Genomic DNA, 27,717 nt, shown 5'->3' on the forward strand with positions numbered 1-27,717 from the left:
GCCAAACGCAAAGCAAAATATGGTAGAATAATTTCAGGGATATTTTACTCAAATGAGACTGAAAAAAATTTGTCTCTTTCCCTGCTGGTGTTATTTCAGAGCAATAGGCTCAGTTACCCGTACGCAGAGTTACTGTTCTCCCACCTCCTTTGGTTGGGGCGGGGGAACATCCAGAAAAACAAACTAGGAAACAAAAGGTAAGGTTTCTGGCATCCCTGCCCATGGCAGGGGGGTTGGAACTAGGTGATCTTTAAGGTCTCTTCCAACCCAGGCCGTTCTATGATTTCTGCCCATCAATTTTATTTATAAACTTGGTCCAAGAGGTAACCAAGGATAGCTGATATCACTACCATTGCAGAAAAAAATATCCATCCACAGACACTAGACTTACTTTACAACATCTTAATTAATGTTTGGAGAAGAGATCAAGCACCACGTTATTCACAAATAACAACGTTAGGTTAAACATTAAAATGTCCAAGGTACTACTGTTAAGAAACGAAAACCAGGCAAGAGGCATGATTGAGCTAAATAATAAGTTATGACAGAATATGTAATTTAAAAGATAGCTTTCAACAGGGGAAGCATTGATACAATTAAAATTGGAGAACTGTCATCTGGCCTGTCTTGCAGCGTGCACTTTTATTCATTCCCTATCACATCAGTTACAGCTGGCTGGTTGGGAAGCTTGGCTGTAATCTCCCATGCCTCTGGGGAGGAGAGTGGGCTGGTGGCCCCTTAGCCTGACCTTGGAGGATGTACCGATGCCTTTAGTACGACTGTTTCAGTCTTAACTTCTCTGAGTATGAAGTGCAGGAGGCTTTTTTCAGTTGCAGGATGACTCTTCTAATTATTTTTTCGATAGTTTTCAGAGCCTTTCTTCACTATCCAACCTGTAGTACAGCAGATTTATCTTGTAATACACAACTGCTTATTATTTTAACTTTGTTCAATATTTTTAAAGCCCAACTCAATCATTACCTCATTTTCCTTCCCCCCCCCCAACACTATGCGTCTCAGAAAAGGCTGACTGCATGTAGGTAGAGTTTTCTCTATGGAAAGTAAGAAAACTGAAACGTTCTTATTAATTTTGTCTTAATTCAACAGATATGCCTCAAATACGATCAATTTTAGTTATCTTTATATCACAGAGTAGAACATTAGCAAAACCACTGGCTATTTTCAAGTGTAGTAGCTAATTGTAATGTAAGATTACTTGGTTTTGGTTTTGTTTTTTTAAACAGCTAGGCCAATTAATTATGAAATAATTTTCAGAATTATTGAATGAATACCATCTGGTCTGAGTGCCTAGACAAGGTAGGACCAATCCTACAGTTGATGTGCTGTTACTGGGAGGCAGTATCTGCTGTGATCCCTGGTGATCTTGTGGGGGCTCCCTAATGCAGGCAGCTGTAGGTAATCTACTGTCTGCTCCACCTGCCAGCAGTGACTGCTGTTTGTTACTTGGAGTTAGGAAGTAGTAAGTAGAAATATCTCGTGTATCCCATGCCAGGGAGCTCCCCAATCCTACTTTTCTTGAAACTTTCTTAGGCGATGTGCCCCTTATGCAGTGAGTCTCTCAAGACCCCAGACGTGAAAGTCAACACGAGCTGAAGCTACCCCATGGAACATGTCCTTGGCATATCTGCTTAGGGTGGCATTTAGATCTCAAAATTTTTCACTATACCTTTATTTTAGAAAGAAGGTTCAGTTATTAGGACCAAGCTAATATAAAACATATTTATTGTATTTTTAAATTCTGGCACAATTTGAAGACGCTTATACTTATTTGCTCTTTTTTCCTATCTCTGTAATGGAGCAGTGCTGCAGGTGGCTTTTTTTTTTTTTCCTCCATTTTGGAGGGAAAGGAGTGTTTGGGAAACAGGGAGGGGGTAAAACGGTGTTATTAGTCCTTCAGAGTCTTTAATGTGAAGAAACAAAAGTGTTCCAAAACGACTTGCTGATAGCTGCAGAGCATGTCAGGGAATGAAACCCACCTTCATTAAGTGAGTGAGAAAGAACTCTAATTGTTTTGAAGTTCTTGTGATCAGTCTGCATGCGCTTCATTGTAATGTGATACTAAAGTGCCTCAATTATGATTTGTATATTTTGGTGCCAGAAGGTTTTTTTCTTATGCTAAATTATTAAGTTCTGTCAGCTGCTGGGCTGTCATATAGAGATACAGTAAATCACATTATATTTTGTCATGGATTACACAGAGCAATAAATTTGGGAACAGAGATCAAAGTAGTTTCACAATCACATCTGAGTGTAGGAGGGGTGTTTAACTTGTAGAAAATCTGATTTAGGTGAAACTGTTGCAGTTCTTGTGTGAATTTGAAATGAATTTGGGTGTCTGCTTGAAAGTGAATAAGGTACAAATCCCCAGAAGAGTTCTCCTGCCTTTAGTTCACAGGAGTTAATTCTGACCTACAGCTGCAGGACAGAGAACAGATAAATAATTAAACATTGAGAGTATTAAGTGTCTCACAGTGTCTCGTTTATGCTTTTAATTGCTTTTATGATTGAGCAATATATTCCATTCTCCTTTTAATTGGGACTTTGCTGGACTTGTGCGCAGCTAGTTGTTGGTACAGTAATGCTTTCTGGCTCTGAGAAGTTCTAGCGTTCTTTTGGGGAAGCTTTGTTGTATTTAAAACTACAGAAAGTAATCCCACACAATCTTGCTGAGGAATACTGATTACTTCAGATTGTAGATTTGTTAGGGGATTGTGCCTTACTTTGAATGTTTGTCTTTCCAACTGTAAAAGCTTAACTTTTGTTGGGCTGTCATCTAATGATGTAACTTAGCAATACCCAGCCTGTCCTTTTGTTTCCAGTTTTCCTTCTATTTAATAAAACAGATTTGCTCTCAGAATGATACTTAGGATTTCTTTCTAGTCCTTATCTTTTTATCATTTGCTTGTTACTGCTACACAGTTCAACTTAGAACAGCAATAGCAAATCTAAAAAAAAGTAAAAATCACATTCTTACTCTTTATAGTCCGTTCAGGAGCCTTGTTGTCTCTCCTTGGCAAAAGTCATAGCTCATGAACTTGGCTAGTATCAGATGATAAAGTGCATGGGCCTCAGAGATCTCTGAATTCTGCTGGAATTCTTTATTGTAAAGCCTGCAACCGAGTCAACCCCTGGATCAGGGTCACATCTTGGTACTGGTGCCTTCTAGTTGTGGAGGAAACATTAGCTATGACTTGAATCATCAAAGATGTTTAGCAGCCTTATCCCTTCGTGCTTTTACTGGGTGTCAGCTGTTTGTGTACCAGAAACATCTGGGCCTGAGTGATACAAACTCTTCTGTAAACATCTTTGTGCTGGAGTGGGGGAGAGAGACGGGATGCGCACAGCAGTGAGGTGTCCTTGGAGCAGAGGTGCCCGATGTTGCTGATGAGCAAAGGCAGCCTGCAAAAGCTGCAGTCATTCCCTTTGGGTACATATTTTAACTGTTAAGGCTCTGAAAAACAAAATGCCACCGCTCTTGATATAATGTCTTAAGTCCAGTTTAAGTAACCATTTTAATTCAGTTAGAAGAAAACCAGGAGATATTAAAACCATAATTCAGGAACGTATTTGCAGAGTACTAGGTTTAAGTACATAACTGAGGGAGAACTAGGCTTCGGTATCCTTGCACGGAGAGTGTTTCATTCTCAACATCTTCACTAGGTTCACTCAGTTCATCTTACAGGAATGGTGAGCAAAAGAAGGAACCATGCCATAACGTAAAAGCCATCTGCCTCCAAGCTTTTCTGGCCGAAGTCACAGTACATCTTCAGATTAAACTATAATTTGCTGTCTGTCCTTCAAATTTCTGACACATACATCAGTGCTATCTTCGTGTAACATAAACTTAAGGCATTGAACAATTTCATACGGAAAGACTAGAGTATTAATCTGGTGTTAAAGCCTTGTAATGTATACAAGGCTTGTGTTTTGGGCCAAATCATGCGGTTGGTTTTAGCTAAGGTGCCTGTCTCACTGCAGCACTGAATAGAAGTCACTGTTAGTGAAGCTGGGAAATATTTAGGTACTTAGTAAATCCATTTAGGTGAAGCTACTAATTACGCTGTAGTGTAAGGTTTGTACAACTTTGGCATTGGCCACCATTAAGCTGGAGTCTCACAGAAGAATTACTGGAAGAGTTAAATGGGTGTATTTAATTTCTGTGCTTAATTTCAGAATGATTAAAATATGCCATTGGTTCAAATGAAAGGACTGGAAATAAGAGTTTTCCTAAGGCACAAATTGCACAAGCAGTTTTTCAGGAGGCCCCCATTAAGCAGGGAATTGCAATACACTGCAGAAAGGCAATTCTTCATGAACATAGAGGGTCAAATCCATTCCTATTCATTTGTGGTTTTTTTCCCAATGAAAAGTGCTTGGCACATGAATGAGAGGGTGATTGTTTTTTTTTCCCTGAAGATGTATGCTTTTAAAAAAGGAAGAAAAAGATTTATAGACCTACAAAAGTGGAATGTTAAATAGAATATTAATAGGATTTGTGAGTATGACAGATTGGGATTTCTATCATTCATTTTGGAAAGCCTTGAAGTCTTTCGGTACTTGACTAATTATTCTGTTAACATCATTTTGGATATTGAACTAGTTTTAATAGTCTTTTTGGTGACTCAAATTACATGTTTGAACTGGTATGCTATTTTCACTCTTACACAGATTTGGCTTTCCATTTGCTATCTGATTGGTGGGAAGAGCAGGAGAAAGAAAAAGGGTATTGGAATAGGAAGCCATTATTAGAGGCACATAAGGAAAAATACATGTTTCAGGATTTGAGGTAGAAATGAAACTTTTAGGTGCAATCAGATGAATTTAAAAAGTGATCTGCTGATCTCTGAAGTTTTAACAGATATTGTATGGAGCATTTTAATGTAATAAAAATTGCTACAGTTAGCCATTCTGAAGGTCATTTTCTTTTGACATCTGTCAAACTACATAATCTTGAATTTTGGCGCAAAGCATAATGCTGTCAAACTTAAATAGAAATATTCTGGTGGTGGGCTTCGTGTTGTTGTTTTTGCTTTGGTTTGGGTTTTTTTGTTGTTGTTGTTTAAGGTAAATGGGCCCCATTTACATTAGTTCTTTGATGTTAAATTCTTTGCTGCACATCAGAGAACAGTTGCTTCTTCCCTGGAGCAAATTTTCTTTCTTCTCCTTCCCCTACCCTTTGATTTTCCTTTTTTTTTTTTTTTCCCCAGTTTGCTTACAATTTTATCTAGCTAATTATGGAGGATCAGCTTATGTATGGCCATCATTTAGCTAGTTGCAGGCATTTTGAAAAATGATTATTTCATAGCCAGTACCCTAAACAGATTCCGTAAATCTGCTTCTCTGTTAGTGACTATGGTTGTATATGTATACCTCTCTACTTCACAAGAGTTATGTTTGTGAGGTTTTTGGTGGTTTTGTATTGGTAAGACTGAAATCAAATTAAAACACTACAAGACTTTAACTAGTTCATGTATAGATGAGCAGGTTTTCACTAGGCGTGTTTGACTCTATCTGTCTGCACTTGGGTTGCAGGAGTTCATTTTCATATTAATTTTGTAGCATAATTGAAAGCATATTTCTAATTTCCAAAAATCACCGTTCCAAAGCTGAAAGATTTGCACAGGTTTGTACCATTCTAAAAAATTAACAGCTGCATTTTTGATAAATGTTCAAGACATCCTAGATGCCGACGAATGACAAAGTTGTTCACGTACCTGCAAACCCCCTAGTGCTGCGGCAGCTGCTGTCGCACCGGAGGTGTCCATAAAGCCCCAGGATGGGCAGCTGCCACGCAGGACGCATGTGCCCAGACGTGGCTGGTGGCTGAGCCCACAGCTGGCCTGTCCTGGGCTGTCCCAGGCTGCCCACGAAGGAGGGACTCCCTGGAAGAGCAACAGGCTGCAAGCACACTGTGTGCACAGTCACCCTCGTGCTCTCTGCAGCTTCAGGGTAGACCTCCACAGGTCAGACTTCACCAGGTGGTTGCCTGTAATGCATGCAGCAAAAGTTCCAGTTCCATCAAGTGGAATTAGACCCGAGTCTCCTCTAATACATCTAATACTTTAAAAACAGAGCACTTGACACTCCGTAATTAGGGCATGACATGGTATGCATTTGGAGTACGGACCCGTCATGGTAGATCCTTTGCTACTTTTTTCTTAGTAACACAGTTGTGTTTCATGAAAGGAAAAACTGAAAATCAGATTGTGTTCGAACAGCATCCATTAATTCAGATACCACATCTGTAGTGCTAATGCCGTTTTTAATTTTTACATGAAATGTTTTGTTGAAGTCGGTGCAGTTTTGCTCAGCAACCACAATATGATGCTTTAAGGCTTGTTATAGAATTATGGTTGGTTTTTAAAACCAATTAACTGTAACAAGGACATAATCTTTTTTAATGCAGAAGTCCTCACTCTGTAATATAGAGTAACTGCGTGTAAAATTGTCGTAATCAGATAATTTTAGCTATAACGCGTATTAACTGTGTGAAACTAAACAGAAGTTAATTTTTGAATCAGTGGGATTCCTCTATGGCTTATCCAATTTAAACCTTTTTATTATAGAAATGGATATTACAATCGATATTTCTGACAAGTTTTTGCCAAGTGAGAATTTCAACAGCTACCTCTCACACGCGGAAAACCCGTTTAAGACCATTAACTATATTTGCAGTGCTGCCCATTGCTATAAAAAGAGTTAGACTTTAATGAATACTGGCTGACCTTCCAAATGTTCACCTTCCAGTTGGATTTTTATTCATTATGTTTCTGAAATAGCATGTAACCTGAAAGTGAGGGAATGCCCTTAAAGTAACACAGAGGCAGCCTGTGCTTCATGCAATGCATGAGCCGAGCAGCCTGCTACAAAAGGAGGAGCCCAGGAACCTGCTGCTTGTGTACACCATGCCATTTTTAACCTTCTTGTTTGTCAAGATAAACGTAATATAAATCCTCAGTTATGATCACTGTGCGCAGCTACACGTGTTTACTTTGCAGTAAGTCTTTACTTTTTTTTGTAAGTAAAAATACCTTTTTTTTTTTTTTTTAAATATATAGCAGTGCTACATGTGCCCCAGGTTTATGCCTCCCTAGGCTGCAAAGCAACAGCTGGTAGCCTGGAGGTGTTCAATTAGTTTAGTTGCAGGTTTGAAAAAGGAAGAAGTTTGGTATTTCTGCAGTAAAAGAACATAATGGCAAAGAGTGTTCCTGTGCGTTGCAATGAATTAGATCTTTCCACCTGACCACTGGGATACAACTTGCAGAAATTGCCTTCTGCGTAGCTTGTGATGATGCAAGACCTGTACAGTGTTACGGATCTGGAGAGAAGGGCTGAAGTCAGCAGATGTCCGTATAGTCTTGATTGCCAATTTTAGACAGTTTTACCTAATGTTAGCTATCTCCAATAGGAGTTTTGGTACCTCTGAAAATCAGGCCCCTCAAATAAGGATGTTGGGGCAGCAAGTAAATGCAAGAATTTGTAGTTTGTTGTTGACTTGGAGACAAATTGGAATTTTGTTGAAGCCATTACAAAATAAAGTGTTTTAATTGTCCTTAAAAGACATTGCTGGATGCACTTTCTTTGTCCTCAGTTAGGAATAAAGCTGGGATTCAGCACCTCTCTTTCAGCCCTCCTCTGTCATGGCTAGCTCAGGTTGCCCTGGTCCTACGCAGTATGAACAAACAAGTTCTAATTTGCTTATGAAAGTTAGGGGTGTGTTTTTGTTATTTATTGGGATTTCTTGAATGGGTTCAGGAGGTTATAGAGCTACTTTCATGGAAGACGAAGACTTTTACCCCAGGCAAGCCCAGTGAGAGCAGCTGTAATGTGATCTTTGCAGCGCCTTGCTGCCTGGTATCTCTGCTTTCTGGGAGTAGCAGTAATTTAATCTATTACTGTCATTTATTTTTTACATTTTTCCTAAAGATAAACTGGCACTTTCAATCACTTTATGATAGGCAGTGCTGGTAAAGTGTAATCTGAAACTGGATGACAATACAGTGGAAAGAGTGTTAACATGGGTGAGCCCGAGTACAAAGAGAAATGTAGGACAGAGCTGTCTGACATAGCTGCTTCTGTGTTACTGCTCTCTAGTTATGCAGCCCACTAACATGTGAGCCCTTACACTGTTTGTGGCTCACTGTAAATGATAGGTGTAGAAAAAGTGGAATTTAATTTGTCTGGTGCTCCAAAATTCTTGTATATGTTATCTTAAACCAGTATGTTGTGTCATTATTTCTATTTATAACAAAACAAGAAGTGTTCTTGAAAATTAGGCACATACTTGATAATTGGTTTTGATCAACTTTTTTAGTTTGTTTTTTAATACCAACAAGCACATGAAATATAGAGACCTCCATATGTTTCATAATCTTGGAATTTGAAGGGATTTAAGATCTTGAATTGCAGTATCATGTAAACTTTAAGATTATTTTTAACTGGCTGTAATATGCTTATTTTAAGCTGCACCACCAACTGCGTGGATGGCATGAGATGATTTGAGCCCTATCATGCTCTGCAGCAGTGCTTCACAAACACTGTCGGCAACTTAAAGCCCCTAAATTGTACTCCAGTAAAATCAATAAAACTATTTGCTTGACTGAAATCCTTCATGTTTGCAGAACCAGAGTTTCAGTCTTGCAGCTGGACCCAAGCAGGGTTCAGAGGCTTTGGAGGCCCCCCAAAGCCGCGTGCTGGCCCTGAAGGAGCGGGTGCTGGGTGCTGTGCCGTGAAACTAAGGAGGACAGATCAAAGATTTTAACATGAGGTCAGAGAGATTCTGAGAAGTTAATCAGCTTAAATTTGCTTCAGAACTCAGCTACATAATACCCTGTCCCCTAAGAAAATATTTTCCTTAGACACCTGTCCTCGAATCTGAGAGCCAAGAACAGGAGAGCGCCGAGCGGTTCATCTGAGGACAGCGTTTGGGTGCTGGGCTATCACGTAATGCGGGGTCGACTTTACTAGAAAAATAAGAATCAGAGTTGTGTCCTGAAATTAAATGGAAAATATTTTTTGAATTGTTATTGTCTCATTGTTATTGAAAATAAGGTATTTGAGGGAAAAACCTTACAAGCTACTTTTCCCCAGAATTATGAAAGTATCTCCTGATTGGACACCGCTGTGACAAAGCAGCCTTGTTTTCACTCGGTTTTGTTCTTTATCTTTGAGTTGTGAAAGAAATGCCTGGAGAAGGGAGCTGTGTGTCTGAGAGATCCCACTTGGCTGAGCTGCACACTGGGGTTGATTTTCAGCTTAACCACAACCTGTAAAAAATAAAAATTAAAATAAAAAAGCAGGAATGTGAAACTGGACAGAAGGAAGGTACAGACATCGAGCTGCCCCATGAAGTTCATGTCGTGTTGTACCCTTTTACAGCCTGTGCTGGAGCTTGGGACTTTTTCCTTCCCTTTTCCCTTCGTTTAGAGATGAAGTCACCCTGATAAACCGGAGCCCGCCTTCCTGCCTCCCCCTGCCGCGCACACACGCACGCTCCCTCCTCTCTCCCTCTCTTTTTTTTTTTTTTAATCCGCAGAAGTCTTTATGTTTTTCTAATAATTGGCAGCAGAGGTACAATTTCTCCCCTCTTTTAAGTGATGAATAGTTGGCCCCAGATCAAAGGCGAGCCCTTGTGGTTTTTTGGCTGCCACAAAAGGGCGGTGGAGCTGGCGTGGGGCCCGGCGGCGCAGTGATAGGCATGCCGATGAGGTGCCAGGCGGAGGGCTCGGTGGCAAAGTGTCTGTACACGTTCCTCGTCCCAGCTAATCTGGCTCCTTTTGTGCGTGTGTGTGTTTCAGGCAAACAGCCGGCTGAAGCAGGTTGAAAAGGAGTACAGTCAGAAGCTGGCTAAATCCTCGCAGGTAGGTACCGAGAAGACAGGAACTTCCCATGGATTCATTTGATTTGGAGACTTGATGAAAAGTGTAATTGCTGCTCTGAAGTGCAGGTCTTTATGATCAAGAAAAGCAGTAACCGTTTCCCAAATCAAACATACAAAGTCTTTCTTACAGATGTTAACCTTAGAAAAAATACAGAACATCCAACTAACTAGAAAAAATGATTGTGGTTGTTGTTTTTTTCTTTTTGTTTTGTTTTGAGCTTTCTTCTTTTATATCCCAAGAGGATCGAGTCCTCCACAGTCGGTGGGAACTGAAGCCCAAGTGCCCCAGCAGGCAGCCCTTGTAGAACAGCACAGCTTGGAGGGGCAGGAGCCCTTACATAATCAGGAGTTGTGTTTTGTGGGACAAGGTGGTGTTTGCCCACGCAGCTGATGACAGGACTCCAGTCCCGACTGTGCCGGTTCGATGTTTATCATTGCTCCCAGCCAGTTCAGCATATTTGCCCAAAATAACATTTGGAAGAATGTAGTGTCCTGAAAGCAAACTGTTTTTGAGTTGAGTTTTTGTTCTTCAGGGTAGTCTTTAGAACATGAAAGATGAAAGTGTACGCTGAATTTGCATATATGCAAAAATGATAGGGCAGGATGACTTTTAAATGTTTCAGCTTTTTTGATTGACAGGCAGTACTGAAGTGTGAAAAATGATGGAGATGCAACCAGAAGTTAAGCTTTGAATAATAAGAAAATTGCCATGAGGAAAATTGCCATTTATACGGAGGTGTCATTCTTCTCATTCCTCCAAGCCACTGCATAATGCCTTCCTTATACTTTCAAAGGTGTTTTCAGCAGTAGGAATAGTAGTCTATCACACTTCTAAAATCAACAAAAACACTGTAATAAAGGGGTTAGGAGCCTCCAGACTAGACAGAAGTGATCAGTGACACAATGACAAGAAACCGCAAACTTTAAAGTTTGCAAAACATTTGAAAAAATTTTAAAACTCTTAATTTCCACTTTTCAGCTACATTTGGGCCTCATTCTCTCTAAACTTGACCAGAATTATGGTTTGAGCAATTTCATTGGACTACCCTGTTTTTTCACACTATATTCTTTGAGACTGCATTTATCAGGATCATTGGTAAATATGTTGTTACATTAAATTTCTAAAAATAAATGTGTGTTTTCTGCACATCTATTTGCACACGGAGAGATGTGTCCATCCTTGTGGGGTCTACATCCTTGGAGATATTCCAGACGTGAGTGGACAGGGTCCTGAGCAGCCCACTCTAAGTGACCCTGCTTTGAGCTGGTCCCTCCCAACCTCTCCAGTTCCATGATTCTGCAGTCCTTCAGAGAGAATCCTCTCCTACATGCCTTTTTACTCATTTGTTGAGAGTCTTATAAAAAGACAAAAACTATATTATTCTGCCATCTGAACCTGAATAGCAGAAAATTTGTAAAACCCCAAAAGTAATATTTCATGCCTGTCAGACCTCGAGGAAGAGATCCTTTTCATTGCTAACTCCATTTTACCTTTTGTTTGTCATTTTTATACTATTGTCGTGCCTAATGACCATAATCCAAAGTCAGCCTGTCTGTGCCAGAACAAAAGTGGGTCTTGGTCCATTTGTTACAGATGGGCTAATTCAAGCATTTCTGAATTTTTAAACAAGGGGCGAGGGAAATTGCTTTAATTGTTACAGTGGGAACAGCTAGGTAGCACTGGGCAAGGTAATAAATATCTAACCTAAATGTCATAATAAATTTTGTCAGGCTGAAATTTATTGGCCTGTAGAATAGTCTCAAATGGAAAAATTTGGAGACATGTTTTTTTAAGCTAGGCATTGCTGTAACTAATACACTGTTCTCTTTATTGGGGAGAGATGGACCCAGTGACCAGACCTGGCATCCCTCTGTGCTTTCTGTGGCAGACACAACACATACATCATATGTCAGGGCTATTTGGCACAATAAAGGAGTTTCACCCTGATGTCTGAATTTCTTTACTTTTGTGGGTTTGAATCAAATCCCTAAAGTTACTTGAACATAGTTTTTTTCTAGCTCAGTATTAATAATAGGTCAATTGCAACTTTTCTTGTGGTTGTGTTGCTGACAGCATCCGTCTAATCTTACGCTCTGTGGCCTCTTGGAACATTCACTTTTAACACCCACACAGAGAAGATATTTCAAGAAATTTCCTCTGAAGTTTATACAAAGTAAACAGATTTTTTCTCTGAAAGTACTGCACAAAGCAGATCTTTCTCCATCAATTCATGCTAATAGTCCCTTGCCTGCATTTCAGAATTCCTATGCTAGTCTGGGGTCTTAACCCAGTAAAAGCTTTAAATCTCACTTCGATTATATTATTTGGTTCATTATTTAGTTATCTTTTTTAAAAAGTGACAGAACAGGATGTACACAAAATGGTGTAGGCTTCCATGCCTTTAAGTTATCTTAATAATTCCTATGATTCATCACTTTTTTTCCTGCTTCCTCACTGTTACACACCCAGACAAGCCAAATTTGTGCAAATTGCATCATGTAAATGATGATCTAAATTGCAAAACAGCTGATACTGCTGAATTCTGCCTAAAGAGGGTGTAAAGAGTTGCACCTATCCAGGTAATTTCTAATCTTTGGCCTATTGATCTCATTAAGAACAAATAGTGTTCCTTTTGATTGGTGTATTATCTTTTTTAGCATGTATTTGTTTTTAGAAAAGAAATGTGGAAATATCCACCTAGGTTTTACTCATAAGCTGCATTGCACTGTAGGATCTTCAGGGCTAGTAAAACGTAATAGAACTTTACTCTGAATTTATTTCTTTAACTCCTTTCCCTCTTCCCCAGTGATTCTGGTACCTTCACTTGTAGAGTATTACTGCATCAGTCCTATCCTACTAGTAGGGTTGTTGTGGTTTTGGTTTTTTTTTTTTTTTATTTGTTTGTTTTTAAAAAGCACCTTTTTTAAATAAATAAATAAATAAATAACTGTGCCCTTAGTATAGTTTGATGTCTCCGTGACAATGAGAAGGCCTTGCAAGCACATGAGCCTGCGTGCTCTGGTGTTCTCTCCCTGCACTGCTGTGTGCTCAGGTGTTTTCTGAATTAGACTGTATTTTCCTGCTACAGCAGCTTAATCTTAAGCTTGGATATGTACTCTAACTTCAGTAACTCTCTGTACGTTTAAGTGCTTTGCTGGTGAGTTACTTACATGTCAGCATAAAATCCTTCAGGCTTATTTACAGATTTTTATTTGGTTATGACTTCCCACAGTGACAAAAAAGGTGAAACCAGTACCTTTCAACAAGTCACGAGTGAACCATGCAAAAGGTCTGCTGCAAGGGCCCTGGACATTGAATCAGGTCCCCACTGCACTGCTGAGCAGAGCACGTTCCTTTCAGCAGCTCAGAAATTTCACCATTAAGTTCAACATTTCAGCCCAGTGTGTACATTGGGGCCTTTTCTTCTCTACAATATCGAGCTGTTCCGTATTGTTTTAGAATTCAAACACCACCATCCCTCTGTAAACTTGAAAAACTCTTTCAGTGCAGTGGAAAACTGGAAAAGTCCTATGTTCTGAAAATCACAGATGTGCTTTGCTCTCACGAGTAAATATTTTGGAATGTCGTAGTGGAAATCTCTTCCAAATATGTTGTGTTCAGCAATTTTTGTCATCCGCAGGCTTGCTATATTCCTTTTCTCTGTATGAAATTTTGTGCTTGCTGGTGTGCAATATGTTAATTTAAAATGCTTAATTTGCGCAGCAGTGCTTGCCAATGCCATGTTTCACCAAGCATAAGAACATGCAAAGTACATGCCTGTTACTGAAGAGAGATTTAGCATGCTGTTTTCTTTTTAGATCATAGCTGAACTTAAGACAACCATTTCCTCTCTGACAGAGGAGAACAGCCGGCAGCAGCTTGCCGCGGAACAGCAGCTCCAGGAAGTTGTACAAAAGTTTGAAGATAAGAAGCAGCAGCTGATTACAGATAATAACAGAGCAATCAAGGTAATCTGGGGATTTTAGTCACTGATGCTACTACCTGTTTTAGTGTAATTAAAAGTTCTGCAGCGGGCAGATGAATGCAGGTATCATTCCTGTTCGCACGGCACTCGCTAATTCCATTCACTGGACCTTGACTTTGATGTATTGGATGACTCAGGCTCTCTTTCCTCTAGCTGATCATACACCTGCATAAAAAGTTTGGGTTTGGCAAGTCTAATCCATCCACTTCAGTCAAATACTTGAAACTTTCCTTTTCTCTTTCTTTTAATGTTGACTCAGATATTTTAACATATTTTCAGCACCTTTACTTGGTGCTTTCAGTACTTGGAAAAAAAGGTGAAAAATACAAGGTTGGAGCTGCACCACCTGACAGCCAGCAGCATCACACTGGCTTCGGTTTGGTTTTCACAAGGTGATGGCAACTTTCATGGTTAAGGACACAATGAAGGAAAGTATGTTCCCAGTTCCACTGGAAACTATACGCAAAGTCTTTGGTAAACATGAATGGAATCAAGTATTTTTGAAATTACATTTATATATATACATATAGATTTTTTTTTAAGAAGCTTTAAGATACTGCTGGTTTTGAATATTCAGATTGTGTCGCTGCTTTGACGCCTTGATTCAGAGTGGCTGCAGAGAATCCTGCTGGAGCAAGTAGAATTACAATTTTTTTAAACATTTTTTCTTTCAGAGTAGTGATGGGCAATGGAGGATTTTTTGAAACTGTTCAATCTGCTTCAAAACAGAACACTTCATTAAAATTGTGTAGAAGAAGGAAATGCCTTTCTTCTTAGTAAGGACATTTACTAGTACCAAACAAAGAATTACGTTGTTAAATCTAAAACTTGTGAAAAAAACTTAAGTCCTACAATTTTTCTAACTTCTTGTGCTGAAAAAGAAACAATGGGAATTTTTACATGTTGGACCTGTCCGATGTTCAGTTATGGTACACTTAATGTTGTCCTCTGTATTTGAGTGATTTGCATAATGAAATTAGGTTGACCTTACTATCTCATCATCTGGAGTGCATTCTTTTTACTTTTTTCATAAATCATTTAATAGTACTTTTCTCTCAAGGAACAAGTCTGCCTTTCTTTGTGTTTGTTTATTGAGGAACAGAATTCTCTTTCTGTCCGTTCTTTAGCCTCTTCTGTCAAAGGTATAGACATATAAATGCTAGCTACAATATTTTATCCAAATTGAATCAGTAGAGGTAGCTTTTATTATCTAGGATCTGCAAATAGAGCATAGTTAAGTCACATTATTTGGGGGTACAGGTTGGGTTTTACCACTTAGGAGATTGCGTTATTAGTTCTCCAGCTTTCCAGTGGCCAATGGGGTATACAGAAACCCTGTGACAGTGGAGTAGTCTTCTATATAGTCAGAAATATGTCGATACTCAACAGTTATCATGCCTTATACCTCCATGAGTTATAGATTTGAAAAACACATTTCAGGCTGTTTGCCAGCTTTTTTTCTTAGCACATGCTAAGAAAATGCTGCTGTTGAATTTATGGATTCACTAAACTAAATTACGTTTAGTGGAAGTAATTCAGCTGTTGATAACAGCAATTTTTGAACAGTAATGATCATAGGTTGTATGAAATCCTTCCCCATGTAAATGTGTGTTCAGCTATTATAGGCTTAATGTAGACATTATGACTCAAAATATAATGAAATACATATAAACCTGGGGAATTCTGCACAATCTTTGTAGTGTCCCAGTGAATTTTTAGCTCCAGTGCTCTAAGTATGTTTTCTAAGTTTTGGTCAACTTGGGGAATAAATTGTAGGAGATATTATGCTTGGAGATCTTGAACTTTTTTTGGTATCATTAGTATTGTACTTGAAAAAAATCTTCCTTTGAAACCACTGACTTAATGGAAATGTACTGAAAGCCAGATATCCAAACAGAAAATTCTTAGGAAGGTGAACTGCTGCATATGCTTCTGGAAGCAGAAGAAGGTGTTTTTAATATTCAACCATTTGGTTTTTTGTTTTTTTTTTTACGAACCACACATATTTTCTAGACGAGCATATGTAGAAATACTTGGCTTTTTATTAGCCTGGGGCAAAAAAGTTGTTCTCGGTGAAAGCGGAATCCTAGATGTACTAGAGATGGGGAACAACATCCAACCCAGGGTAAGCTGAAGACCATGAGAGATGATTAAAGAAACATCTAAGGACAAAGCAATTCTTAATATAGCATAATCCTTTCTGAAGACTTAATATAAGCTATTGAAAAGAGTGTCGTTGAAAAACAGGCATTTTTTAAATATAACATTGATTTAAACTAACATCGAGGAACAGATTGCAATATCCTTTCTATGGTATTGGGTGACTTCCTGTAAGACCTTCCAATTATTATTTCTTTTCAAAGGGAGAAATACATTTTTACAGAAACCAACTGGCTTTCGGAGAAGTTTCACGTTTAGTCAGTAAAGTGATATCCAGATGTGGATACCATAGTACATGATTTTGATGTTAATGCAAATTCCTGACTCTAAGTTGTTATTATTCCATGATTGTCTTGATTTTTTTAATAGTATCTTAAGCATTAGTGAAAAAGAATAAATGAAACTTAAGAACGTTTTGCTTCTTTTGACAACCTAAAAATGCAATCTGAGCAACCCTTTTTGGCTTCAGATGGCCTCAATTTGGGTCAGTTTGAGACATGCTTAAAGTACTTGGCATTCTGTATTGCGCTGTGATTTGTCTGGCCTAGGGCAAGTCAAAGTTTGGGCTGTCAGAGTCATAGAATCAGGATAAATTTTGGCTCAGGAACTTCCTTTTTTGTGGCTTATAAGGTAACCGGTTTGGATGCCATCAAATTACAACATCTAACAGCAAATATCTGAGTAGATGTGGTCTGACAAAGCGCTGAACAACTAGGTGACTCCTGCCACTGCCTTTTTGCTGTTGTTGAGTTTGAGCCTGTTGGGATTACGACAGTGTTGGCACAGAGAGCAGTCCCAGAAGCACAGCTCGCTGTTCACTGCCGGGTGGATATCTTTGCTTTGAACTTTCCAGGACTTGCACTCTTTGGAGCACAGTACAAGGATGCTGCAATTGGCCTGGCATGGGGCAAACGCAGCAAGGTTCACCTGGTCCCTGTGCCATGCCTCTCCTGTAATGTACTTACACTTCAAAGATTGGGAACCATTGGGTTAGACCGCAGGATTAGTTGAGAGCACAATTATATTCATGCCCTGCAGATGGTTGGAAAAGCTGCTTAAATTGCAATGTCTGTTAACCCATTTGTGATGCTTTCTGCTGGCACTTCAGAAGGCACCTCTCAGTAAGGTTTTGGGTGCTGAACTCTTGAGAATGCCTATGCAGGAGCTGTGTTGGTGATGTAAGTGTTGTGTAAACTTATTAAGGCTAAATTTAAACTAGCTGTCTTGCTTCCTGATAACAATCTAGCCACAGCAACCCAGAGCTCAGCACACTCAAGTGGTCAGGGCATTTACCTAACTTTACCGACACTTTTGGCAGTGGTTACTGGCTGGACTCAGCTCCAGCATGAAGTTGATTGCATTGTAGAGATACCTTGAGGTTATTTATGAAATCCTAACTTTTTTTTTTCTTTTCTTTATGAAATCCATTTGGATTCTGGGATTGAAAGTACTGCAGAACTGCAAAATGTTCAGAGCGCTTTAATGTAGAAGTTGATGGCCAAGTGGGGACTCCACATCAAAAAGCAGATTCTGGAAAGAAATGGATGATGGAGAGCACGCAGTGACAAACCCACAACAGAAAAGGGAGAGAATGATGCTTTTTTGCCAGAGGAACCACATTTGTTGTTTGGCTCACATTACTGATTCTAGGATTCTGTTATATCCCCTGAATTAACACCAAAATTTCATTAGCAAAACATGTTTTGAAGATGACATATTTCAACACTTTGTTTGTCAGCCAGATTATGATCAGATTAATTCTGTTAATAAATAGAACTTAAAAGATTTCTAGGAAAGAATGTCATATAATAAGGTTCCCCTTCGTGTGAAAAAATTTTGAAACAGTTGTTTTTCTTTGTTCAGTTTTAAAATATTGAGGGGGAAAAAATCAATAGTGTGTTTTATAGCTGTAACAGAACAAAGGAGAAAACTTTTGGTTTTAAACTGTTCAGACTAATGTGCTCGTCAACATCATCATATATTTGTCAGATGCTGCCATACCTTGGAGCAAGAAAATCATTTCCTCTGTGCCAAGGCTGGGCTGAGGGTTTATCAACACGATGAAATTTCTCGGTGCAACTATACCAAAATACTCTGCTATAGCTATATGCGAGTCGGCCCTCGTGTGGGGTACTCAGTTTCCTTTATTCTGGAATGCTGTTTCCACTGGGGAGCCGGGGGGGTTACAGGGATGTTGCTCTGTTTTGGCATGCTGTGCCTGCAGATTTCCCTGTCAGAAGAGCGCGTGGTCTCCTGGGCTCTGTGCTCTCTGCTCTGCCCGCATCCTGCGGCACCAGGGCTGCATGCCCTTCTTCCTCGGTTTGCTTAATCCCCCTTCCCTTTCACGTTTGGTTCCAGCTAAAAGTAACGCAAATCATTTTAAAGCTTGGGATGTTCAAAGCATTCAGAACGTTTCTTTAAGGGCACCTGATATCTTTGTTTCCAGAAAGTAGTTAGCAAAATATCCCGATGGAATTTACAAGCCCCTCTAAAATGCAGGATATCAGCAAAAATGTTCTTAAAGACTGTGAAAAAACTACTTTTAGTTATATTTTATTATTAGCAAATTCCACTTGTAATTACAAATAATATTTAGTGTTAAAACAAAAAGTATGTCAGAGCTATGAAACATTAACTGAGTGACTGCAGTCCTGCAGAAGTATTTAGTCTGTTGTCCTCAAAATACCTTTTGGAGCACCACTATTGTACTTTGCAATTGCCAATGATGTTTTTAATAAGAAATAACTAATTGCATCTTCTTGGTTTTAAAGTCCCAAGCAAAGCTAGCTGTCAGTGTTTTAGATGTTTTATTAATGCTTATGAAGGTAGAAGATACATCAGAGAGCATACAACCTAAATTGACCTGATTTGGAGTACAGAAAAGGAGCATTTTTGGTCCTGTCGTAGAAATGAGACAGTGGAACGCAGAGCCTTGACTTTGTCCAGGCTTTGTGGCAAAGCTGGAGATTAAATCCAGCTCCCGAGCTCCAGATCAGTGCCTCAGTCCCTTCTGTGAGAACAGTTTCAGGATCCAACCAGTAACAAAACTGTGCAGTGTTCCATGGTTGGAGTGGGTTTTGGAAATGAGATAGCCCAGTGTTAAAACCGCATCTAACGAGTACACTTGCAGTCTGGTCAGACCCCTTTGAGAAAGTCAGGCCAGTTCAGTTCTTTTTGTTAAAGCTGCTGACAAGTTTCCAAGCTGTGGCAAATAAGGGGGGAACAATTTACATGTTCAGCATTTTCTTTGTATTTTCAGCAGAAAGACTGTAATGGCTATCTGTTCAGAGGGCTACAGCCATGTGTAACTGATAGCACTGACAGCATTAATTAGGAAAAAAAAAGACTGAAAGCTTGGTGTAAACTAAAAACTGAAACCTAAACCTTAAGCTGAAGACATGCTATTTCAGTGACTTTCTGTCAAGTGAGTCTTGACTTGCTCTCTTCTGCAGCACACATCGATGCTGTAGGGGTAGCTCTTATAATCTAGGCTGCCATCGAATACCTGCCTAATAAACTTTTGGCAATGAGACTCACATCATTTATAAATATTTTAGGAGATTTTACTGTAATTTTTTATTTTAATTTAGATGAATATTTTTAAGCTAACAGCGCCTGTAAAATGATGTCAGCATTTCGTTGTTGAAGCTGACACTGACTCGGGTCTTATAAGACATCTGGCCAGAACATGCATTACAGTTTGTGATGGTTCGATGGCCGCAGACATGCCAAATTCTGTCAGTCACTGAAGATCTTCAGAGCTGGGTATGTCACAAAGTTCTCCAGAGGGATCTCAGATCCATCTAATTGCCTTTGAGGCTAAGCATTAGCATCCTAAATCATTTGGCATGGTGAAATAGAGTTTTAAGGGACTATCTTGATGTTAAATACATTTAGTCATTTTTCATGGATTTCTATTTCTTTGTTGCTGACTTTAGTCTATAATAATAGTAATAACTCTGCAGTGTCTTTTATTAGCGGGGAATTACAAGGCACCAACATATAAAATTTTGTACCTTAGCATTGTAAAGTAGTCATGAAAATTTACCATGCAAATAACATTATCTTGCTCATAATTTCCTGTATCCTGTTTGATCAGCAAAGGAAGTCAGGTCTTCCAAAAGGATAGGTAAATGAAATCTGCAGGGCTTTTATGGTTTTGTTTTCTCTTCTACATGGGGTCCAAGCTCTGAAGTACCTGTTTTTCAATCTGTCTTTATGTGAATACTAGTTTCACACAAATTCAGTCAGTAAGAGGAATGAGGGTTTAGCCCCAAGCTTATTGACTGCTGCTTGTGTTTTGTCTCTTGATTCCATTACATGGTTATCTTTAAAAAGCTGTATCAACACAATCATAAATGGTAATAAAAATAGGTTTACCTTTTTGTTAAACAGTTATTAATAGCAACTGACTGATTTTAAAAAAACAATCTCTCCTTTTCATAATCATATATCTTTTTCTGTTGCCACAAATTATTTCATTGTTTGAAGCATAGTACCTTCTCTTCAAAATTACAGGGTTTCAGATGTTTAGCCAATCAGGCAATCTGAGTGGCTGAGCATCTGTAAGTACTTTATAATATCTTTGACATGCTTTGTGAGACAAAGAATTGAGTCATCTTTTTTTCCCGCAGCAAGCTTTGCACTCTGGCATTTTTCTCAACTTTTCATGTCTCAACACATTGAAGAACTTACCATGGCCAACAGCAAAATCATACTTACAAGTTTTATAAAAGACTAGAACTAGTGCTTGCCTAGCCTCTGAACTGCAGTCCAATTTTATCCGGCAGGTTTAGAAGTTTGGATTTTTCCTACACTATTGTCTTCAGTGTTTTGCTTTCCCTGCAGAAGGCACTTTGCTGCATGAGGTCCTCGTTCTTCTTTCTCAGCCCTGAAGGGAGGGCACCTTACATCTACCAGTCTCCAAACTGTGGAATTAAAGGTTCCATAAATGCATAACAAAGTATAAAATCTCATATAGCTAAGCTATCAATTTCTTCTAATGAGCTGGACTACGGTAATTTTGCATTGGAAAAATGGCAAAAAGGAATTCAAAGTAAGCCATAAAATCACTGTTTTTGACTGACTGAACTGGAATAATAACACTGAATGGGGTCCTAGGCTATGAGAAAGGTACAGAGAAAATACTCTTAATTAACGAGTGTTAAATAGTACCAACATAAGCCTGTGCAGTTAATAAAGAAGAGCAGAGGATGTTTTTTCTCTGCAATATAAGAAATTGTAAATTAGCTTTTTTTAAAGCTGCCATGACAGTTACAATTTACTGTACTGTTTCATTTCAAAGACGCTTTCTCTCCAAAGAGCACTGGGACTTTTATGAGGAGGAGAAAGTGGTGCTTAGAGAGACAGAGCTGGGGAGATATCCAGAAGTTACGAGGCAGACTGCCTGGGAGGAAGAGCCTGCGCTCAAAAGCCTGGGACTTTACTCAAAGAGGAGAAAAAAAAAAAGATAAAGATAAAAACAAGTGTCTAATGTCCTCCAAACGCAGGGCATCTGTAAAACAGTCTGTGCATAGGACTGTGTAGACTTTCCAAGGGCTGTTCTTTGTTCCAGTTCCAGTGAGTTCCTGGAACGCAGCCTCCTTCCCTGCTCCTGGAACAGCCTTGACTGCAGGGCTTCTCCAGCCGTGTAGGTGGAAACACAATATGTGTGAACTATATATTCAACCAACAAAAGATTGCTGGGGAAAATGACATCTTCAAAGCAAACCTTCCATAGTCCACAAACATTTATGACTCTGTAGTAAAGATTTTAAAGCCTGGCACAGTAACACAAGTTGCGGGGTTTGGCAAATAGAGATCTGGGGATGCAGACCTGGTCTACTTATCAGCATATATTTCCCTAAGATATCTTTCTGATGGTGTGGCTGATCCCAGGAGTGAGATGAAATAGCAACAGAATGCATTGGCTTATCCCAGCATGCCGACATGATTTCCAGTATTTGTGTAAATATTTTTCCCAAAGCTGTATGTTCTAATACAGTTTGCTATCGTTTCTGTACTAATTGTGGTGCTAGCTGCTCCAGGGATATCAGCAGGAGAGAGCCACCGAGGATTTCAGCTTTATACATTAAAATGTTCTTGCCAAAATTATTATTGACTTTAGAAATCTTCAGATTCCATTTACAATTTTCTGCTGGCTCTCCAGTTCTGCATGTAGCTCTGAAACCCTAGCAGATCAAGTATCAGAGTATTTTTAAAAAATGACTAGCAAACACTTTTGAATGGCAGATCACAGGAAAATAGAAATCTGCTTATTAAATTTTCCAATTTCTTGCATAATAGTTGAGCCTTTCTTAAAAGTAACAAGAGAAACCTGGTGAATCTGATAGCTGTGCAGGGTAACTATTTATCTGTATTTAAAGACAGAGTAGCAGTAGAATTGAGGGGTCAGTAGCACTCTCACAATTTTTGGAAGGTATTGTCTTTGTTTTCTATACAGTGTTATTTTCCATACAGATGAAAGTATGTATAGTTTCCTGAGCAGTAAAAGATTAGTTACAAAAAAAAAAAAAAAAAAGACTAAAGGAAAGCAGCCAAAGCTGCCATATATTTGCCACTTTTTTGCATCAGTGAAGTTGAGAATAAAGGAACTTTCCAAGTTACAGTACTGTACTTGAAAAGGAAAAAAGCATGCGAGGACTTTTATCTGCGTATTCAGTAGATCAGATGGCAAACTCACCCAGACAGCCTAGCAGGGGAGCAGCTTCTGCTTTTCTCAGTAAGCTCTGCATGGTGTGAAGCAGCACCAAGTACATCAAAAGACACAAATATGCATTGAGTGTAAAGTTTGGGGTTTTAAAAACATCTGTCTAATTAGCACAACTTATATATTTGCAAGCTCTAGCTCCGACTTTCTCACAGTTTCAAGCTCAGCAGAAGTGCCTTTTTCATCTATCTCACAAATTTGTGTAAGAGGTTAAACCTACAAATACTGTCACCAAACCTGACCCTTCCAAATGTAGATATAAACCTATCTTGTTTCCTTCCAGCATCAATCGCTCTATTGTGCCCTGCTAGAAAATGTATGCTGGAGCAGTTAGCCAAATTTTTTCTGGAAGAACCAGGTCATTTTAATTGAATGTTATTATCAGCCAGTTCTTGTGGCTTGACATGGATTCAAAATGAAGCAGTTCATCTGCTTAAAGAATGCGTAGGCACTAATATAATAACTTCAGTAAGTTTTCGGATGCCTTCATCCCAAGGGAAATTGGTTTGACTTGCCCTTCAGTGGAAATTTTTTGTACTATTGGCATCCAAAATAGTACTAGAGTCCAGAAACAGAAGATATTCTATTCCTGTATATCATATTTTGCCCCTTTTCCCATTAAAATTTGTACTGTAAACACTTTCGTTTAGGCCTGGTTCACCTTGCTACCCTGCAGTTGAAAGAAAACTGTATGCGTTCATATGGTACACATAGGGCAAAAAACTACGTTGGTTTCATTGACAATCTGCATTATTCTTTGAGCCTTTTGCATGCTCCATCTTGCACTGGCGTTTGGGAGGTCTTCCCTAGGAGTGGTGTGCTGTTACTGATTCAGGCACCTCCCACATTGTGTTGATTCTTTTCATTGATGAACAGGATTCAATTTAATAAATATCTTATTTGTTAAGCCTTGAAAACATGCATTAGGAAGAGTAGACTTGAGGTTGAAGCTTGAAGAGAAGACTGGAAACCTCAAGGCTGAAGCTTTTTCATAAGCTCTTTCTTCTGTGCAGACATCAGGAGATTTGTATCTTTGACCTCTTCAAAAAGCCTGAGGTTCTCCATTGAGGAGACTGTTTCATGGGGCTTAAAGAATTCACCTGTTTTCTTCTTCAGGAGTCTATCTACTACATTTATTCCCAGGAAACTGAAACGAGTGTTGCCTAAAGGATAAGATTTAGGACTCTCAATGAACTTCTTGGCAAAAGTTCCCTTTGCAACTGCCAGATAAGAAAGGACTGGAAAAGCAGTAAAACAGAGATTAGTCAAGCACAACAAAACCCGCAGTGCTCTGACACAACCGCTTTTTAACTTCTTCCGTTACTAAAACTGCTACTGCTTATTTTTAGTTCAAGCTTTCACAGCACTGAAGTCAATAACTTCAATTGGCAATATGTTAATGATTATGAAACAGTCGTTCAACACTGGTGCGTGTTCGTGTCTGAATCTGATCCCCTGATACAACAGAACCGGTTACCTGCGGTAGCGGTGAAGGTACCTGCTGGAACTGCCTTCACAAGCTTGGCCAACCACTCACGAGAACCCAAAATCTGTATTTCTAATGTGTCTCCTGCATTTGGCACCCCAGGAGAGCCGTGTCCTCAGTGAAAACACTGGATTGCCAATTATGAAGAATTCATTAAGATCTGTTGAAGTTCAAAGCAAAAAGGCCAGTTCCTCACAGGTCAGGGCAACGCTTTTCATGGTTCCTCCTTTGCCTGCAGCAGCAGCTCTTCTCCAGAACCTGTTTAGGTTTCTGCCAGGACTATTGGCAGGGGAAGAGTCACATCAGATCAGCTCACGAGTATTCTTAGGTTGGAAACCTCTGCCCTGAACGTGCCATTTTCCTGGCCCAGCACAGCATGAGATCTGGGTTTCAAACCTGTCTGAGTCAGCTTTGGAAGACAAAATATTCAGTGTACCTTTAACTCCCTTTTTTTGGGATCTGCCGTAAAGTCGTAGCACAGTTTTGCACCGGGATTTGCTCTCTCTTTAGAGTATCACTAAGGAATAATGCCTGCTGTGTAGGGAGGGAAGAAAGCATTGCGGGCTCGTCGAGTTCAGGTTATTTGTGAAATGAATGGCTTGACATCCTTCTAGGACCAGTTTGCACAGGACAACACAAAACGGTCCCTTCTGGGAAACAATTAGTTGGGGCATTTCAGTGCTGAAGCTTCTTGCAGATACGCCACAGTTTAAGACAGGATTTGTCCTCCTGCCGAATGGGCAGCAGTGGCAGTGCAGAATTCACCCAGGCTACTGAGAGTCACAGTCTCAAGGGTGCAACATTTTCATCTCATTAAAAAGTGACATTATCTGTCTGTATTAGAACTGTCAAAAAATTGTTAAAGCTTGAAGCACTGCAAGATTTTCCTCTGTATTTTCTACGTCACTGCTCGGGGACTGCCGTGGGTACCCCTGTGTGTTCTGTCGTGTTCCACGTTGGCCCTCTTATTCCTGGTGCTACTGGGACTCTCTTCTTACCCAGCATCCACCCTTCCACCAGCAGAATCTGAACTGGAAGAGGCCCGGGAAGAGGATGTGCTTAGTCAAGGAGGGATGGTGCCCGCAGGCGACTGTCCTACCCGCGGCACGCATGCCAGGAGCCCCGGGCGCTGTCTGTGCTGCTGTTGTTCCAAGTTTGTTATGTAAGAGAGGGTGAAAGTACAAACAAGAGAAAACTGAACATGAAAAGTGAGTTTGTTTACTTACAGAGAAGCTTGGGAGTGTCAGAATGAAACTGTATAAATAAAAATTCGGGCTACCAAATGTGAGATACCTGCAGGAACACCTGCACGGCTTGGACCAAGACAGACTTTTGCAGGTGGCTTGAAGGAGAAATCCAAAATGCATATAGGCTCCATCTGCCTTCAGAAAAAGCATTGCTTTTCTGGGTATATTTAAATTCCTTATTTTTTTGTTCCTAACGTGAGTAGCATTTGTATTCTTTACAGCTTTGCGCTTGTAACTCAGCAAGGTAAAACTGCAATTACTGAGGGAAGGGAAACAATTTGAATCATATCAGTGGATTTTAATTGTCTGCATACCTGTAAACACCTTTGACCACAGCTCTGCTCTAAGCTCCAACGAGCGACTCACACCTGATGTTTCATCTTCTCACTCCTACCAGAATAACGCATCCCACCTGCTTACATCTGTGTCAATCCAAAAAGCAAGAAAGAGGGAAATGTGAAGTGATCGATTGGCAAAGAAAACAGAGGTCCAAGTTGTCACTGCTGATGTTTATGCCTTCCTTTAGTGTTAAATACTGCCTTTTCCTTGCTAATGTCCTCTACTAGGTCTCCCCTCCATCTTAAATAGCGTGAAATGTGCATTTGCAAGTCAAGTTTGACTTTGCTGCAAACTCATTTGCTGGCACCTGTCTCCAATAAGCCAGCCTCCTTCCCAGATGGGTGAGGGCTGGTGCGCCTCCTCCGTCTGTAACGTGCTGTTTGCAAAACCTCTGCAGAGGACAAGCTTCTTTTTGCTTCTTATCTGATCCTGAAGCTAGATCAGGATTTATGCAGCTTTAACAATATTGGAATTCTGAGTTCTTTCGTACTTCATCATATATTGTTTTTCCTGCAGTTTATGTCTCTTTTGTGGTAAGGGATAGTTTTCTGAGTGTGCGTGAAGGAGCTGGAAAGCTCTGCTCTTTGTGCTGCACAGGTCTAACGAGAGCCGTTAGTGTGTAACTGCCCAAATGAGAAACCGGTGGTGCTTCAGAACTTGATCTGTTTTCTGTTATTTTTAATGCTTTTGCATTTTAAAAATGTCATCTATATAAGAATATTTGGAACTACTTACATGTAAAAAAAAAAAAAAAGAAAAATGAAAAGAGCCTGCCTTCCTTTTAGACGTGCCAAGCAGGTTTGGCAGTCCTTCACTTAGCATTGATCGAGCAGTGCTCAGCCATTCAAGCTCTTGTAGCCTTTTCTACCTGCACAGGAATGTTCTCACCAAGCATTTCTGAAACCAGAAGAACATTGGTTTGGGGTATTTTCCTTGTTCAGAGCATTTTGGATGACGACTGAAGTGTAGCATGGGGTTTGACAGTTGTCATTCGGAGTCCTGAAAGTCTTCTAGAAGATAAACCCCAAAGAGGTTTGGAAAATAGCAGCGGCTGTACTGCGTCAAACCAGAGTCCATCGGGCTCGGTTTTGTTGAACATGATATCTGATAGCAGACACCCAGAAAAGATGACAAGAACAAACTGAAGATTTAGGGGCATTTCCTCAATATACTCTCCTACCCTCCAGCAGGATGAGACTAAGGTTGCTGCTGAGCCAGAGGTGATGTCTCACTTAGTCTTGGCTGGATTTCTGTTCTGGGGGTATGGGCGGTCGCTGTGTCCCTTGTCCCCATAGTGCCCATGATGATCTGAGGCAAAGTGTTCCTTATTTATGGTTTCTGGGTTTGGTATATCATTTTGAGATGGTGAGAACAAGACATAAATAGAGTTGAAGGTACAGGCACTGCAGTGGCTCAACATTTTCCTCTACTTCCATAGTTACAGGTCAGGTTGTTTTTATATTTTAGTGATGTGTTTTTCATAAATTCATCTCTAATGTGGAAAACACCTAATAGTATCAACAAAGCGAGAGGAGCTTGGGCTTAAATGTATGAAAGTTGCCTAGAATTAAAAATTGTCGTAATGAATTCAAATCTGCTTTAGGCCACGTGAGAAATAAAGGCTGATGGAGAATCCAGAAACACCTGTAGAAAGCAAGGGAGTAAAGTGGAAAGGTACCACTTCTGACAGAAGCCTTTGGGCTTTCTTGATCCTTTCATCCTTTATCCTTTCATCTTTGTTTTCCTTGTAAATCATGTTTCAACCAGGCACCAGGGCACCAAGTAGCCTGTACAATCTTCAGCCCATCAGCAATGTAATGCAAGCCACGTTTCTGCCTGTCAGTGGCACTGATACTAAATCTACTTAC

The 27,717-nt window shown here is 39.7% G+C and overlaps 1 protein-coding gene across 11 annotated transcripts in view; it reads left to right on the forward strand.

The window, feature by feature from the left end:
* The window catches only part of CEP112 (centrosomal protein 112), a 162,975-nt gene that overhangs the window by 105,906 nt on the left and 29,352 nt on the right, over window positions 1-27,717 (forward strand). For 4 of the 11 annotated variants that reach the window (XM_040530953.1, XM_040530956.1, XM_040530954.1 and 1 more), the window contains 2 exons: window positions 9,819-9,881; window positions 13,721-13,870. The exons of 2 other annotated variants lie outside the window; for them this stretch is intronic. In XM_040530953.1, coding sequence (XP_040386887.1) covers window positions 9,819-9,881; window positions 13,721-13,870 — 213 coding nt within the window. Of the gene's footprint in view, window positions 1-9,818; window positions 9,882-13,720; window positions 13,871-14,947; window positions 15,030-17,495; window positions 17,823-27,717 lie in introns of those variants that run through there. 5 more of the 11 variants (XR_005813688.1, XM_040530963.1, XM_040530957.1 and 2 more) reach the window with 4 other exon arrangements.

The sequence above is a fragment of the Cygnus olor genome, chromosome 18 (assembly GCF_009769625.2).
Source record: "Cygnus olor isolate bCygOlo1 chromosome 18, bCygOlo1.pri.v2, whole genome shotgun sequence".
Classification (NCBI taxonomy): domain Eukaryota; kingdom Metazoa; phylum Chordata; class Aves; order Anseriformes; family Anatidae; genus Cygnus; species Cygnus olor.